The 15,758-nt window shown below is 55.2% G+C and overlaps 1 protein-coding gene and 1 long non-coding RNA gene across 2 annotated transcripts in view; one reads left to right on the top strand and one right to left on the bottom strand.

The window, feature by feature from the left end:
- Positions 1-505, top strand: part of LOC138807590 (uncharacterized) — a 20,903-nt gene extending 20,398 nt beyond the window's left edge. Inside the window, exon 6 of the long non-coding RNA XR_011366208.1 lies at positions 421-505. This is a non-coding gene — a long non-coding RNA (uncharacterized lncRNA). The remainder of the gene's footprint in view (positions 1-420) is intronic.
- The window catches only part of LOC138807580 (caytaxin), a 22,568-nt gene extending 6,810 nt beyond the window's left edge, over positions 1-15,758 (bottom strand). The window contains exons 1-8 of the mRNA XM_069993355.1: positions 15,532-15,758; positions 12,412-12,528; positions 7,085-7,143; positions 6,037-6,258; positions 4,985-5,170; positions 4,550-4,652; positions 3,511-3,642; positions 2,063-2,149 (exon numbers count right to left, since the gene is read on the bottom strand). Coding sequence (XP_069849456.1) covers positions 2,063-2,149; positions 3,511-3,642; positions 4,550-4,652; positions 4,985-5,170; positions 6,037-6,258; positions 7,085-7,143; positions 12,412-12,488 — 866 coding nt within the window. The 5' untranslated portion in view covers positions 12,489-12,528; positions 15,532-15,758. The remainder of the gene's footprint in view (positions 1-2,062; positions 2,150-3,510; positions 3,643-4,549; positions 4,653-4,984; positions 5,171-6,036; positions 6,259-7,084; positions 7,144-12,411; positions 12,529-15,531) is intronic.

The following is a 15,758-nucleotide window of genomic DNA, read 5'->3' as shown; positions in this document are numbered from 1 at the left end:
CAAAGAAGGGCCAGTGGAACATGGCCACCTGCTGGGCTGTGGATCTGGTTTAAAGGAAGAAGGGCTTTGGAGTGGCTCCTCCCTGTCCAGCATGGCTCAGGCGGTAGAGCACCAGGCATGAATGAGTAAAAACTGAGCAAGACCAAGAGGTCCTGAGTTCAAGCCCCGATGCCAACAATGAAAATCAGGCCCAAGTCATGAAGCCAGGCTGTCCTGGCTTCATGGGGCTTTCTGTCTCGCTGGGGGTTATGGACCGGGCTGAAGTTGGTTACACAACACTAAGGCACGCCCCATGGCACGGACACGCCCACCACTGTGGGGCACACCCACAAACACCAGGCACGCCCCATTAAGGACACGCCTATAGCATCAGGCACAGGCCCCGGGTGGCTCAGCTTCTACCCTCTCCTTCCACTGCAGATGGAGAAGTTTGCTCGCCATCCCCTCCCAATGATCTCCGGTGCAATCAAGGCAATGTTATGACACCCAGTTAGGAATTGAGGACAAAATACAGCTCTCTTAGACCAAAGTGCATGTTCATCACTTTACCCAAATACATCACTAATTAAACTGCTCAATATGCAAATAAGTACTCTGTGCAAATGAATTTATATGCTTTGCATATTATGCACTGGTAGGTGATGTGCGTGATAACAACTATGCTAGGATGCTGGGTGCCAGTGGCTCACGCCTGTCATCCTAGCTACTCAGGAGGCTGAGATCTGAGGATCACGATTCAAGGCCAGCCCCGGCAAGAAAGTCCATGAGAATCTTATCTCCAATAAACCATTAGAAAATCGGAGTGGCGCTGTGGCTCAAGCGGTAGAGTGCCAGCCCTGAGCTGAAGAGCTGAGTGAGGGACAGCACCCAAGCCCTGAGTTCAAGCCCCACAACTGACAGAACAAAAAAACAAAAACAAAAAAACTTGCGGGCTGGGAAGATGGCTCAGTGGTAGAGCGCTTGCCTTGCATGCCTGAGGCCCTAGGTTTGATTCCTCAGCACCACATAAGCAAAAAGAAAAAAGCCAGAAGTGGCGCTGTGGCTCAAGTGGTAGAGCACTAGCCTTGAGCTGAAGAGCTGAGGGACAGCGCCCAGGCCCAGAGTTCAGGCCCACTACCGGACCCCCCCCCCCCAAAAAAGAAAAGAAAACGACTTGCTAGAGTATTAAAAGTCCCTAGGAGCCAGGAGCCGGTGGCCCTCACCTATAATCCTGGCTACTCAGGAGGCTAAGATCTGAGAAGCGCAGTTCCAAGCCAGCCTAGACCAGAAGGTCGTTGACACTATTATGTCCAATACACTTCCAAAAAGGGAACGAAAGGAGCCAATCCACACCCGTACCATTGAGCGAGACCCTCCATGTCCTACCAACAAACCATACCCCATAACGGAGCCCGCCCCCACGACCAGCAGTGCCTTACCATGCCTTACCATGATGGGACACGCCCACCACAGGAAGACACGCCCACACATAGGCCTGTCCTATCACAGCACACGCCCACAGCACCAGGGCATACCCCACATGGACACGCCCACCAGACTGGGGCAGCCCACCACAGCAGAACACACCTCCACCACAAGACACGCTCACCACACCAGGGCATGCCCCAGTCCATGGACACGCCCACCACTGACAATGACACCATGTGGACACACCCACTAAATGGACACGCCCCTTTATATAAACACGCCCCCAACGTGGGGACACGCCCCCACCTGTCTTGGAGATGCTTTCTTTTTTTTCTTGCCACTCCTGGGGCTTGAACTCAGGGCCTGGGCTCTGTCCCTGAGCTTCTTTGGCTCAAGGCTAGCGATCTACCACTTGAGCCACAGCATCACTTGCGGTTTTCGGAGTGGTTTACTGGAGATAAGAGTCTCAAGGACATTTCTGCCCCGGCTGGCTTTGAACCAGGATCCTCAGATCTCAGCCTCCTGAGTAGCTAGGAGGATAGGCGTTGAGCCACCGGTGCCGGGCTTTGGCAATGCATTTTTAGCCCAGTTTTGAATGTGTATGCAAGCGTCCACCAGCAGGTGTGGCTCCTGGGTGACACCCTCCTGCTCTCACCTGATGAAGGGCCGAGAGATGGCCAACACGGTCCGAATAAACCAGGAGGGGTGGACGATCATCAGAGACTTCAAATTCTTCCTCAGTCTGTGTGGGGAGGAAGAGGAAGGTGGGTAGCCACCAGGGGCTGCTCTAGCGAGCCCTGGGGAGCTATCTGGAGGAAGGGACAGGGGTAGAGGTGGACCCTGGACCCCACATCCCTCCCTTTCCCCATATGCACCAACCCAAATATGGGATGGAGGAGGACTCAGCCTGAGTTCCCAAGGCCCCACAGCAGGAAGAGGGCAAGAGAGAGACCAGAAGGTGGATGGGAAAAGGGGAGAGAGCTTTAGTGTGGGAGGTGGAAGGTTCTGGAGGTGGAAGGGGGGGGTACAGCTGCCCGGTGAACACTTAATGTCACCTACTGTGTGAGCAAACAGTGTGATCTTTTTGTTTGTTTGTATTTGGCAGACCTAGGGCTTGAACTCAGGGCTGGGCGCTGTCCCTGAGCTTCTTTGGCTCAAGGCTAGCACTCTACCACTTGCGCCACAGCGCCCCCTCTGGCTTTTTCTGTGTAGGTGGTAACTGAGGAATCGAACCCTGGGCTTCACACATGCTAGGCAAGCAATCTACCACTGAGCCACCTTCCCAGCCCCAGGTGATCTTTTTTGAGCATAGTGTGATGACAGCTGTGGTGAGCTGACCACAAACTAGGGGCGTGTGGGCCCTAATCTGATGGCTGACGTCCTTTATAAAGGAGGAGGGGTGGGCAGAGCTGGGCACCAGTGCCTCATGGAGGAAGAGAAGGTCTGAAGGTTGTGGTTCAAAGTCAGCCTGGGGAAGGAAAGTCAGAGGGACTCTTATCTGCAATGAACCACCAAAACGTGGGAAGCGGAGCTGTGGCTCAAATGGTTAGAGCTCTAGCCTTGAACAATAAAGCTCAGGGACAGTGCCCAGGTCCTGAGCTCAAGCCCTAAGACAAGGACGAAGAGGAGGGAGGAAGGGAGGGAAGGAGGGCGGGAGGGAAACGAAGGTAAAAAAGAAAAGGGGAGGGGCTGGGATGGTGGCTCAGTGGTAGAGCACTTGCCTTGCATGCCTGAGGCCCTGGGTTCCATTCCTCAGCACCACATAAACAAAAAGAAAAAAGCTGGAAGTGGCGCTGTGGCTCAAGTGGTAGAGTGCTAGCCTTGGGCTGAAGAGCTGAGGGACAGCACTCAGGCCCAGAGTTCAGGCCCCACGACTGGACCCAAAAAAAAAAAAAAAAAAAAGAAAAGGGGAGCAGAGATGAAGGGATGTCCTTAAAGACCCTGCGACCAGCAGTGGCCACGTGGCCCTGGAGCCAGCGCCGAGAGGGAAAGGCCAGCCTCCTCAGAGCTGAGACTCAGCCTGGGGAGTGCAGTGGCACTTCATGGCGGCCCTTAGGCCGTCTGGTCCCCACAATCCCAGCAAACCACCCAGCTGCCGCTCACCTCCTGTCAATCATCTGGTAACACTTCTTCAGCCAGCCAATGCCAGGCATCCTCCGCCGAGGGGTGGCGCCGTTCAGGTACACGATCATGTAATCCTCGGCCACCAGCAGCTCCAGGCTGCTGATGACATACCTGGTCCACGATGACAACAGTGAGGACCCCAGGGGAGGCACCCAGGGTCAGGACACCTGTCACAGTGGCCTGTCTCCTGCCACCGGGGCCTTCCATCGGGCCAGACACACCTGGGCAGCTACAGACACTCCTGGGCAGGTTTGTCTGGTCCACTCTGGGAGGAGCATAGGGACAATCCCTGATTACTGCAAGTCTACATCTGTGGGCATAGTGGTGAAAGGTCAATTGTCTTATGCCTTGCTCTCATTTAACTTCTGCATTTGCCTCTCTAGTGCCGGGATTACAGGTGTGTGTCACCATGCCAGACAGTATATATATATATATATATATATATATATATATATATATATATATATATATATATATATATATATATATACACACATACACACATATATATATATATACACATATATATATATATATATATATATCCTTATATTTGTATCTGATTCAACTGTACCTGAGAGTCCTTAGGCACTTAGTGGTTTAAGTGCTGTGTGCCTAGCCTTTGAACTGAGGAGCAGAAACAATGCAGTGGTGGGAAAGATGGTAGGTGATCAGGCAGAAAACACCACACCTGGTGTCTGCCAATGCGGTGACTTCTACATGAACGCTGGTACTGATGGTGGCGGCAGCGATGAGGAGGAGGAGGAGGATGGAGATGCTAATGATAATGGTGATGATGGAGATAAGGGTGATGTTGATGGTGGTGGTGAAGGAATAATCACAACAGGGCTATGAAGGCCCAGAATGAAAGGCACAGGGCGGTCCACGGGCAGCGGGGCCTCGGGATCCAGCCGGACTGGCTGCCACTACATCCCTTGGTACTGAGCGGCGCCTCTCCAGCCCCCACAGCCAGGCATCTGGCAGCTGCCCGGGACTCCGGGCTGGGTAAGAGACTCACAGGAAGAGATTCTCCATGATGTAGTGGTAGTCTGGGGAGCTGCTGTCCGGGAGGAAGCAGGCAGCGAAGACGATGATGGCATTGAGGCCTTCTCCGTAGTACCCTGGGGACAGGAGGCCCGTGGGTGACACAGTCCCCCGGGCACCAGTGGGCAGTGTCCTCTGCCAGCTGTGAGATGCCCCAGGGTGCACCATGCCCTGCGTCCCCCCACGGCTGGCCTCTTCCCACCCCACGTGCTCAGCGCTGTCCACCAGCCTGGCGTGGGCAGCCAGTGCCCTGTCTGCATGGCACCTCCCTTGTCCCTAGCCCCCCAGGCCTCCTCCGGGTTAAGATGGCAGGTTAGCAGGCTACGGACCGCAGACAGAACCTGGCTCTCGGTGCGTCCGGGCAAAGCCCGGGCGGCGGCGAGGCAGACGGGTGTCAGGGAGGACTCACCTCCGTGGGTGAGCACCTTCATGTAAGGCCGGATCATGTGCAGGTCGATCCGGTGTTCTTGTTCCCCAATGATCACCGTCCGCCACAGGCGCCCGTTGGCCGCGCTGCCCTCCTCCGCGGCCCCGTCCCCAAACAGATCCGCGCTGTCTCCAGGCATGTTCTTGGCAGTGGCCACGGGGGTGTCATCTGTCAGCAAACCAGGGAGGAGAAGGAGGAAGGGATCATACACGTGTGGCTGTCAGCAGACCTGCCACCTGGCTTCCCGGCTTGGGCCGCAAATGCCACCTCCTCCAGGAAGCCTTCCAGAATGGCACTCTCCTCCCACCAAGCAGCAGCTAACACAGACGATCTTCCAGCGAATGTGATCATATCTGGAGGCAAGGCCCCAGGAGAGCAGCGCCCCATTGCCTCTCTCCCAGGCCACAGGCTGAACAACAGCTTATTCGACACTTCGCTAACCACATCAGGTTGGACTGAAGTTGTCAGGGGAAATGTAGGGACTGAGCTTTAAAAAAAATAATAAAAATTAAAAATTAAAAAGAAATTGGAGCTGGGAAGGTGGCTCAGTGGTAGAGCACTTGCCTTGCATGCATGAGGCGCTGGGTTCGATTCCTCAGCACCACATAAGCAGAAAAAGCCAGAGGGGGCGCTGTGGCTCAAGTGGTAGAGTGCTAGCCTTGAGCAAAAGAAGCTCTAGCCCGCTACCATTTGAGCCACAGCGCCCCCTCTGGCTTTTTCTGTGTTATGTGGTACTGAGAATCGAACCCAGGGCTTCATGTGTGCTAGGCAAGCACTCTACCACTGAGCCACCTTCCCAGCCCCAAAGGTTCCTTTTACAGGAGGTACTCCACCATCGATGAGCTCATTTTGGGTAAATATTCATCCCGGCAATACACAGACAGCATGTATTTCTCAACATCAGCCTCAAAAGGCCCCCTGCACGTTGGCAGAGCAATGTGTCTGATATATTATTTATATTTATTTGGGGACCAGGTGGGGATGGGCAGCGCTGGGCGGGGGGGGGGGCTGGGTTGCGGGGGGGGGGCTCCTACCTTCCCACTCTAACTCATTGCCGTTCCCCAAGAACTCCAAGGAGTCGGTCTCGTCAGGCGTCTCGATGTCGTCCACGTTAATATCCAGGTCATCGGGGGTGTCCAGGAAGTCGTCGGACAGCAGGGAGCCCTCGCTCTGGTCCAGGGAGATGTTGATCTCGGGGGCCACCAGCGTCTTCCTCTTGCGATGGGCTCCGAGGACATTCAGGGTGCTGGGAGGAGCTACGGGAGCCCAAGGCACAGGGCCGTCACCAGCCTCCCTCCCATCCCAGGGTGTGGCCGGGTGGAGAGGGGGGTTTGAACGACTCCTCTGCTGTGGGGGGCCCAGAGGGGGTGCTCTGGGACTCCCTCCGGGATTCCCTCAGGCTGGGCAGCCCTGCCTTCAAATCCTGCCTGTAAGCCAGGCAGTGGGATGGGACTGCAGGCTCACGCCTGTCATCCTAACTACTCAGGAGGCTGAGATCTGAGGCTCACAGTTCAAAACCAGCCTGGTCTAAGAATCTGAGACCCTGATCTCCAATTAAGCACCAAAAAGCTGGAAGTGGCACTGTGGCTCAAGTGGTAGAGCGCTTGCCTTGAGCTGAAGAGCTCAGGGACAGTGCCTAGGCCCAGAGTTCAAGCCCCAGGACTTGCAAAGACAAAACAAACAAACAAACAAAAAAATCGTCTCACAGACTTTTCCTGCCTGGGTTGGCTTGGAACTTATTTAGCTGGATTGACCTCACCCCCTCTTATGGCTGGGCATGTTGTATCGCTATCTCATTTAATTCTTGCATGCTTCCTCTTTGAGGAAGATGCCTTTGGTGGATAAGAAGTTAGAGGCCCAGAGAGGTTAAGTAACCAGCTTGAGGGCACACAGCAAGACAAGATGTTCTAGGCTCTCCCTGACCATATTCCTTCCCCTGCATGCTGGCAGGCAGAACAACTGTGTCCCTGAGTTTCTGTGCCCCCCACCCCCGGCCCCACCGCCACCCAGGTGACCGCTGACATTTCTACAGCCTGGGCACAGCCACCGACGCTCTGTGTGCACGCATGCGTGAGAACTTACAGGATGTGTCCTCCACCGGGCTACCCAACAGTTCCAGTCCTGTCTCCTCTGGGAGCGGCCTGCCGACCGCGCCACAGGAGCAAGTCAGGACCCCAGCGTGATCCGGAGGAGAGCAAGGAGACAAGACAAGGGGGGAGAGAGAAAGACAAGATCCACAAAACACACTGAGTTCCTGGAAGTCGTTAAGCTCCCACACACGTCCTCCTTTTCCTTTAATCTGAATTTTTCCCTCTTTGGTGGGACTGGGATTTGAACTCCGGGCCTTGTACTTGCTAGGCCGGTGCTCTAGGAGTCACACCTCCTGCCCTTTCTTCTATTGTTATTTCTTCACACACAGTTTAATGCTTTTGCCCCCAGGGTTGGAATCTGGCTCTTCCTATCCCTGTGTAGTTGGGACAAAAGATACGAAAACCCACTCACGGCTTGTTTGTTGAGATGGGGTCTTACTAAAATTTTGTCCAGACTGGCTCAATCCTTGATCATCCCAACACTTGCTTCCTAAGAAGCTCGATTTCAAGGGTAAGATATTACACTTGGCCACTTCTTTCCTGGCACAGAAAATTCATAGGCCATGCATTGGAAAACTCCTTTCAGAAAACCAAATTATTATTATTATTATTATTTTTGTCAGTCATGGGGCTTGAACTCTGGACCTGGGTGCTTCCCTGAGCTCTTCAGCTCAAGGCAAGCGCTCTACCACTTGAGCCACAGCACCATTTCTGGTTTTCTGGTGGTTCATTGGAGATAAGAGTCTCACAGACTTTCCTGCCCGGGCTGGCTTTGAACTGCGATCCTCAGATCTCAGCCTCCTGAATAGCTGGGATTACAGGCGTGAGTCACTGACACAGGGCCCCATCTCCCTTTGAAGGAAGAAACCTTTGCTTTCAAACCAGCAGCAATTGGCAGAAACTGGAATCTTGTGCAAACCCTGGCAGGGGAGGGGAAGGAGAGGCAGTATAGAAACTTCCTTTTAGCATCTTCTCATTTGTCCATTTCTTTTATTCTAGAATCCTCTAGAATCATCTTGCTGCCCAGGCAGCATCAGAGAGCTGGGACCCATAGGCCCCAGTCCCAGGACCTTCGTCATTGCCCTCTACCGCCCTCTGGTGTCTACTCAGTGCAGGTGCACAGCTCCAGTATGTATAGCAAAGGAGTCAACAGACCTGGGGTTCCCCCCCCCCCCCACTCCCAGTTCCTCACTCTTCCTGCCAGAGGAAACTATTTATTTATTTATTTATTTATTTACTTATTTAATCATGAGGCTTGAACTCAAGGCCTGGACGCTGTCTCTGTGCTCTTTTGCTCACGGCTAGCACTCTACCACTTTGAGCCACAGCTCCATTTCTGGTTTTTGGGTGGTTAGAGATAAGAGTTTCAGGGCTTAGTAGTAGAGTGCTTGTCTAGTATACTTGAAGCCCTGGGTTGGATTCCTCAGTTGCTCAGTTCTACATACACAGAAAAAGCTGGAAATGGCACTGTAGCTCAAGTGGTAGAGCGCTAGCCTTGAGCTGAAGAGCTGAGGGACAGCGCCCAGGCCCAGAGTTCAAGAGCCAAGACCCACAAATTTAAAAAGAAAAGAAAAGAAAAAAAGGAAGAGGTTAGGCCATGCGCTGATGACTCACGCCTGTCATCCTAGCTACTCAGGAGGCTGAGATCTGAGGATCGCGGTTCAAAGCCAGCCCGGGCAGAAAACTCCATGAAACTCTCTCTTTTTTTTTTTTTTTTTTGCTGGGGGGGGGGTCCGGTCGTGGGGCCTGAACTCTGGGCCTGGGCGCTGTCCCTCAGCTCTTCAGCTCAAGGCTAGCGCTCTACCACTTGAGCCACTTCCAGCTTTTTCCTTTTTGCTTATGTGGTACTGAGGAATTGGCCTCAGGCATGCAAGGCAAGCGCTCTACCACTGAGCCACCTTCCCAGCCCTATTTCTGATATTAGTGAACCAGTGCCTTTTGCTTCATAGGCAGGTGTTCTACTACTGAAACCATATCCCTGACACAAGCCACACCCCCAACACTGAGCCACACCCCTAGTCTTTTTTAAGGTTTAGCCCAGCTGACACTCCACCACTCGAACCACGTTTCCAGTCCAGCTTTTTGTTGGTGGATCTTCCTTGCCTTGGCTGGCTTCAAATTATGATCCTCAGATCTCAGCTTCCACACCACCAGACCAGGCCCCACTGGGGCCTTGACTTGTAACCTTCTGTGAGGGTAGAGTCTTTGCTGATGTAATTCAGTTTAGATGGGGTCCAGATAGAGAAACTGAGGCAGGAGGCTGGGTGATTTCAGGCTGCGCTTAGCTCTGGCTCAGTGGGGATTTGCAGAAGGTGAGGCCCACATACTGGGCTCAGGCTGGTGATGTCCAGGGGCTGCCTGAAGCCCCCCCCCATGGAGGAATAGAGGCTGGAGGGAAAGAACCCCAGCTGCCCACAGAGACACCTCTGTGTGTTCCCAGCTGGAGCTGCCTCAAGAGCTGCTCCCACCCCTTCCAGGGCCCAGGAAGACAGCAGCCCTGTGGGCACACTGCCCAGCTGGCGGCCCCGGAGGTACAGCCAGGCCACTGTCCCCCCAACAGTGGGCTGCTGAGCCTGGAGAGGAGGCCCTGCAGCTGGGGGCTCAGTGGATCGACACCCTCCACTCCTGTTTGGTCCCTACCCCTGCTGCCCTTTGCAGCTGCGTTGGGCCCCATTGCTGACCCCAGAAGGCTTGAGAGGGGCCTTAACTTACTTGTCCCTCCCTCCCACCCTTCCTTCCTCTTCCCCTTCCTTCCTTCCTTCTTTCCTTCCTTCCTCTTCCCCTTCCTTCCTTTTTACCTGCCCGATGTCTTTCTTTTTATTGGTTAATTGGAGATAAAAAAAAAATCTCCTAAAGCCAGGCGGCAGTGGCTCACACCTGTCATCCTAGCTACTCAGGAGGCTGTGATCTGAGTGATCGCGGTTCAAAGTCAGCCCAGGCAGGAAAGTCCATGAGACTCTTTTTTTTTGGGGGGGGGGGGTCCGGATGTGGGCCTGAACTCTGGGCCTGGGCGCTGTCCCTCGGCTCTTCAGCTCAAGGCTAGCGCTCTACCACTTGAGCCACAATGCCACTTCCAGCCTTTTTCTTTTTGCTTATGTGGTGCTGAGGAATCGAACTCAGGGCCTCAGGCATGCAAGGCAAGTGCTCTACCACTGAGCCACCTTCCCAGCCCCTCCATGAGACTCTTATCTCCAATGAACCACCAGAAAACCAGAAGTGGCGTTATGGCTCAAGTGGTAGAGTGCTCCCCTTGAGCTGAAGAGATAAGGAACAGTGCCCAGGCCCAGAGTTCAAGCCCCACAACTGACCAAAAAATAAAATGTATCCCTGTAGAGCACTACAGAATCCCTTGTCATTTTAACTCCGACCTACCATGTAGCAACTAGAAACACAGTGAATGTCTATCTGTGTACGTTGAATTACAAGTCACCTAGAAATGATTAATGTCTACCAGAGAGATGTGCAGCTTCTATGTATACCCAGCACCCGGCCTCTAGGTGTGTGGTTGGGGGGGTGGGGTGGCGGTTAGAATCAGTCCTCCATGAATGCTCCCGCAGAGTCCAGTCATGTTGCTTATACCTGTCACTCCAGCACTTCAGGAGGCTGAGATTCAAAAAATCTTTAGCAGGAGGCTGAGCACACCTGGCCCTTTGAACAGTCTCCTCTCCCGCTACTTTTTTTACTTCTTTCTGTCAGTCCTGGGGCTTGAACTCCAGGCCTCGGTACTGTCCCTCAGCTCTTCAGCTCAAGGCTAGCGCTCTACCACTTGAGCCACAGCACTACCTCCCGTTTTCTAGTGGTTTATCAGAGATAAGAATCTCACTTGGGCTGGTTTTGAACCAAGATCTTCAGATTTCAGCCTCCTGAGTAGCTAGGATTACAGGATTGAGCCACTGGCTCCCGACCTTCCCTGAGCTCTTTTGCTCAAGGTTAGTGCTCTACCTCTTTGAGTCACAGCAGCACTTCTGGTTTTCTGATGACAAGAGTCTCACCCACTTTCCTGACTGGGCTGGCTTTGATTGAGATCCTTAGATCTCAGACTTCTGAGCAGCTAGGATGACAGGCGTGAGCCACCAGCATCCAGCTCTCCTGATACTTTATAGGCAAATTCTTGGGTATAGTCTCTGGGGGTGACTTGGCCCAACAAGGGTTAGAGATGAACCTCTGTCTCAGCCAACAAAGACATTCACATTGCAGCTGCCTTACATCCGGTAAGCATTACTCATTACCCAATTTATATAATGAGCACCTACTGATATACAAGCTCTATCTTGCCCAAAGATAGTGATCAGAACAGAGATTACACTGGGCACCAGTGGCTCACACCTGTAACCCTTGCTACTCTGAGGATCATGGTTTGAAGCTAGCCCAGGCAGGAAAGTCTAGATACTCCTTCTCTCCAATTATCCAGCATAAAGCAGAAGTGGAGCTGTGGCTTGAGTGATAGGACACCAGCCATGAGTGGGAAAAGCCAAGGACCACGCGCAGGCCCTGACTTCAAGCCCAAATGACAACAAAATTGGAATACTGGGATATCTACAGGATGGTTTGGGAAGAATTTTACAGTTCTTAGAGGGCTGGGAATGTGGTTAGTGGTAGAGTGCTTGCCTAGCATGCATGAAGCCCTAGGTTCGATTCCTCAGTGCCACATACACAGAAAAGGCCAGAAGTGGTACTGTGGCTCAAGTGGTAGAGTGCTGGTCTTGAGCCAAAGAAGCTCCGGGACAGTGCCCAGGCCCTGAGTTCAAGCTCCAGGACTGGCAAAAAAATTAAAAAAATAAAAGTAGTCAGGGCCGGTGGTTCACGCCTGTCGTCCTAGCTACACAGGAGGCTGAGATCTGAGGATCATGGTTCAAAGCCAGCCGGGGAAGGAAAGTCTGTGAGACTCTTATCTCCAATGAACCACCAGAAAACTGGAAGTGGCACTGTAGCTCAAGTGGTAGAGCGCTAGCCTTGAGCTAAAGAGTTGAGGGACAGCGCCCAGGCCCAGAGTTCAAGCCCCATGACCGACAACAACAACAAAAGTGTTGTAGATGTAGGAGTCTGGAGAAAATGTGCTAATTAAGCAACTATTCATTATGTGCCAGGCCTGGACTCATTGCTGTGATATCACAGGGAGAGGTGGGGGGGGGCAGGGGGTCATCTCCCTGCTCAAGGTGAGCATGGGGGAAGAGACTGAGTGGGCCAGAGCCAGGTCAGCCCCCGGAAACCCCCCTCAGATGTCCCGGTTGGGCCGCAGCCGCTCCCACAGGCTCTGGATATCCACAGGCCTCCACGGTTCCCCCACCTGGGTGACATGATGGGGAAGACACGCCTTACCTCGGAAGGTCCTCGTCCTGCCATTCCTCCTTCACGTCCACGTTCTCCATCCGCAACGTGGCCTCGGTGGTCCCCATGGGAACCAGGGAGAGGGGCTGGTGTGGAGCAGGGATGAACCTGGGGGGGCAGGAGGGGGAAGAATGGGCTTACCTCTCGTGAACGAGGACACCTTGGAGTGAGGTTTGGAGCCCAAGGGAGGGTCTGGGCCTCCAAATACAAGCCTCCATCTCCTGGGAGCTCTGAACTACACCGTCCCCCAGCCAAACCATGACCCCGGTACTCTCAAGCCTCTTTCTCTTTCTTGGACTCTCAACTTGGAAGCAATGAATTTTTTTCTTTCTTTTTTTTGTCAGTCCTGGGGCTTGAACTCTGGGCCTGGGCACTGATCCTTAGTTCTTCAGCTGAAGGCTAGCGCTCTACCACTTGAGCCACAGCACCACTTCCAGTTTTCTGGTGATTCATTAGAGATAAGAGTCTCATAGACTTTCCTGCCCAGGCTGGCTTTGAACCGTGATCCTCAGATCTCAGCCTCCTGAGTAGCTAGGATTACAGGTGTGAGCCACCAGCACCCGGCTTGCTTGCTTGCTTTTGTTCTTTTTTTTTTTTTTGAAAAACACCTTTTGTTGCTGGGTGCTCATGCCAGTAATCCTAGCTACTTAGGAGGTTGAAGTCTGAAGACTGGAATTCAAAGCTAACTTGGTCAGCAAAGTCTGTAAGACTCTTATCTCCAATTACCTCCCAGAAAACTGGAAGTGGAGCTGGGGCTCAAGTGGTAGAGCACTAGCCTTGAGCTAAAAAGCTCAGAGACAGCGCTCAGGCCCAGAGTTCAAGTTCTAGGACTGCCTCTCTCTCTTTCTTACCCATACACAGACTTCATATTGAAGTGTGAATGGCCAACATATTAACTCTCCTGCCCTGCCCCTTTGTCTTCCCAAGAGTGAGAAATTCCTGGGAACCCCTTGACACCCAGCAGTAGTGGGAAATCAGATCCTTTTTTTTGGGGGGAGGGTCAGTCGTGGGGCTTGAACTCTGGACTTGGGGGCTTTCCCTGAGCTCTTGAACTCATGGCTTGAGCTACAGCGCCACTTCTGGTTTTCTAGTGGTTTATTGGAGATAAGAGTCTCACGGACTTTTCTGCCCTGGCTGGCTTTGAACCGCAATTCTTACATCTCAACCTCGAGAGTAGCTAGGATTACAGGTGTGAGCCACCGGTCCAACAGAAATCAGACCTTTATCATCACCAAAGGCCGGTTTTCTTTTTTCTTCTTCTTCTTTTTTGCTTTTTTTTGGGTCCGGTCATGGGGCCTGAACTCTGGGCCTGGGTGCTGTCCCTCAGCTCTTCAGCTCAAGGCTAGCGCTCTACTACTTGAGCCACAGCGCCACTTCCAGCGTTTTTCTTTTTGCTTATGTGGTGCTAAGGAATGGAACCCAGGGCCTCATGCCTGCAAGGCAAGCGCTCTACCGCTGAGCCATGTTCCCAACCCCGCCGGTTTTCTTTTTATTGTTCTGAAGTGCTGGGGGTAGTGGTGGAGAAGGGGGATGATCTGGGAGCAGGATCAGAACTGTCTAGGCAGATCGGAGACGTCTCTTCTGTGCCTCAGTTTCCTTCCCAGTCTGTATGTAAATGAGTTGATTTAGAGATGACTTGTTCTTGGGCAGGAATTTTCCTGTGATGGACAGACAGCCCCACCCCCTCCCCAGTTTACCACCTGGGAGGATCCTTCTGTCTCCCCAACCCCCCTGGGAGGACATGGTGTGTCCCCTTTGGTACAGGGGCATTTCCAGTTGTCATGAATGGCGGGAGGAAGCCCGCCCTGGTGAGCACCAGGCCTGCCCAGAACAGGACCCCGGTGCCAGGTGCCACAGGGACTGGGGGAAAACCGGTCTTCCAGGAAACACGTCTTCCTGTCCTGTGTGCACGTTGGTGACAAGACTTCAGGACCACGTTCAGCGGCCACCACGGAGCGTGGTCCCCACGGCCCTCCCTCGGTGCCCGGTTCTGGGATGGACACGTGCGTGCGTCCCTGTCCGCGCTTCCCCGGGTCCGAAGCCTCGCGTTAACCCTCAGCCCTGCGGGGGGGGGGGGGGGGCGAGCGCTGGGCCGGCATCTGACACCGAGGCTGGGCGCGGCAGGCCCCCCGCCCCGCGCCGCCCCAGCCCGCGACCACCTGTGGCCGGGGCGGCCTGAGCGGACGCGCAGGGGCGCGGAGGGGGCTCCCCGCGCCGTCCTCTCCGTGCGGCTGGATTTCGTCATTCATTCATGGAGGAGGGACGGGAAGGCGCGGAGCCGCAGAAAAAATAATCCCTTCCAGGCGCTCCGCGCAGGAGCCCTGCCGGCCGCGGCCGCGGGTTCAAGTTCACGTCCTTCCTCCACCTGGAGGACGGGGTCTTCCTCCCCCCTGCGCGGGGCCTGACTCCAGCTGGGGGGGGGTCGGGGGGCCCCCCCAGCCAGAGGCGGAACCACATCCTCCAGATGTGGGGTGCGGTGGTCCCCGGTGAGCCGCGCGCGCGCCCGCGCTGAGAGCCCGGCTGCACCACCTGGGCACCGCGAGCGACCGCGCGGGGCCCGGCTCGGCTGCGCTGCGGCCTTAGCACCTCGCAGCGAGTTCGGGAGCAGAAGAGGAGTCCCCGCGCTCGCCCCGGGCCCGCTGCCCTCCTCCCCACCCGGTAGGCAAAGCCTCGGTCCACACAGGGAATCAACCCGGGCCTCCCCGCACCGCCCCCCCCCCCAGCCCGGCTCCCCGGGGCGGGCACAGGAACGGGTCGGGTGGATTTCAGCTTCCCGAGGCGCTGGCGCTTTGGCCCGCCCGGGCTGTGGAGAACGCCGAAGAAATGGTTACAATCGTGGCTGGCTGCAGGTGCGCGAGATGCGGGCGCGCGCGGCGCGGGCGCGCGCGGAGGAGATGCTCGGGGCCCGGCCGCCCGGGCTCGGGGTGCGAGGGGCGCGGGCGCGCGCAGGAGGCGCGGGCTTTGCATCCCGCAATCCCCCCACCACCCCCCGGCACCGCTTCCCGCTCCCCCCCCCCGCCCAGGGCCGCGGGTCCCGGGCTTGGAGGCTTCCGCGCACCGCGTCCCCCGAGCCGGGCGGGGAGCGGAAGGGAGGTGCGGAGCTCCACTCACCTCCCCGCGGCGTCGCCCGTGGGCGCTGTCACTGGCAAACAAAGGCGAGCCGGGCCGGGCGCGGCCGCGCATCCCTCGCGGTCCCCAGGCCTCAGCGCATCTCCGGGATGCCGCGAGCCGACTCCGCATCCGACGAAGGTCACCGGGGCAACGCGGCCGGCGCTCGCGGGCTCCGCGGTCCCCGGGCTCCCCCGGGGGGGTGGGAGGGAGGCGGCTCCGCTCAGCGA

The sequence above is a fragment of the Dipodomys merriami genome, unplaced genomic scaffold (genome assembly GCF_024711535.1).
Source record: "Dipodomys merriami isolate MVZ:Mamm:240054 unplaced genomic scaffold, mDipMer1.0.p SCAF_421, whole genome shotgun sequence".
NCBI classification, from domain to species: Eukaryota; Metazoa; Chordata; class Mammalia; order Rodentia; family Heteromyidae; genus Dipodomys; species Dipodomys merriami.
Note: the sequence above shows the minus strand (reverse complement) of the source record. Positions and strands in the feature narration are given on the sequence as shown.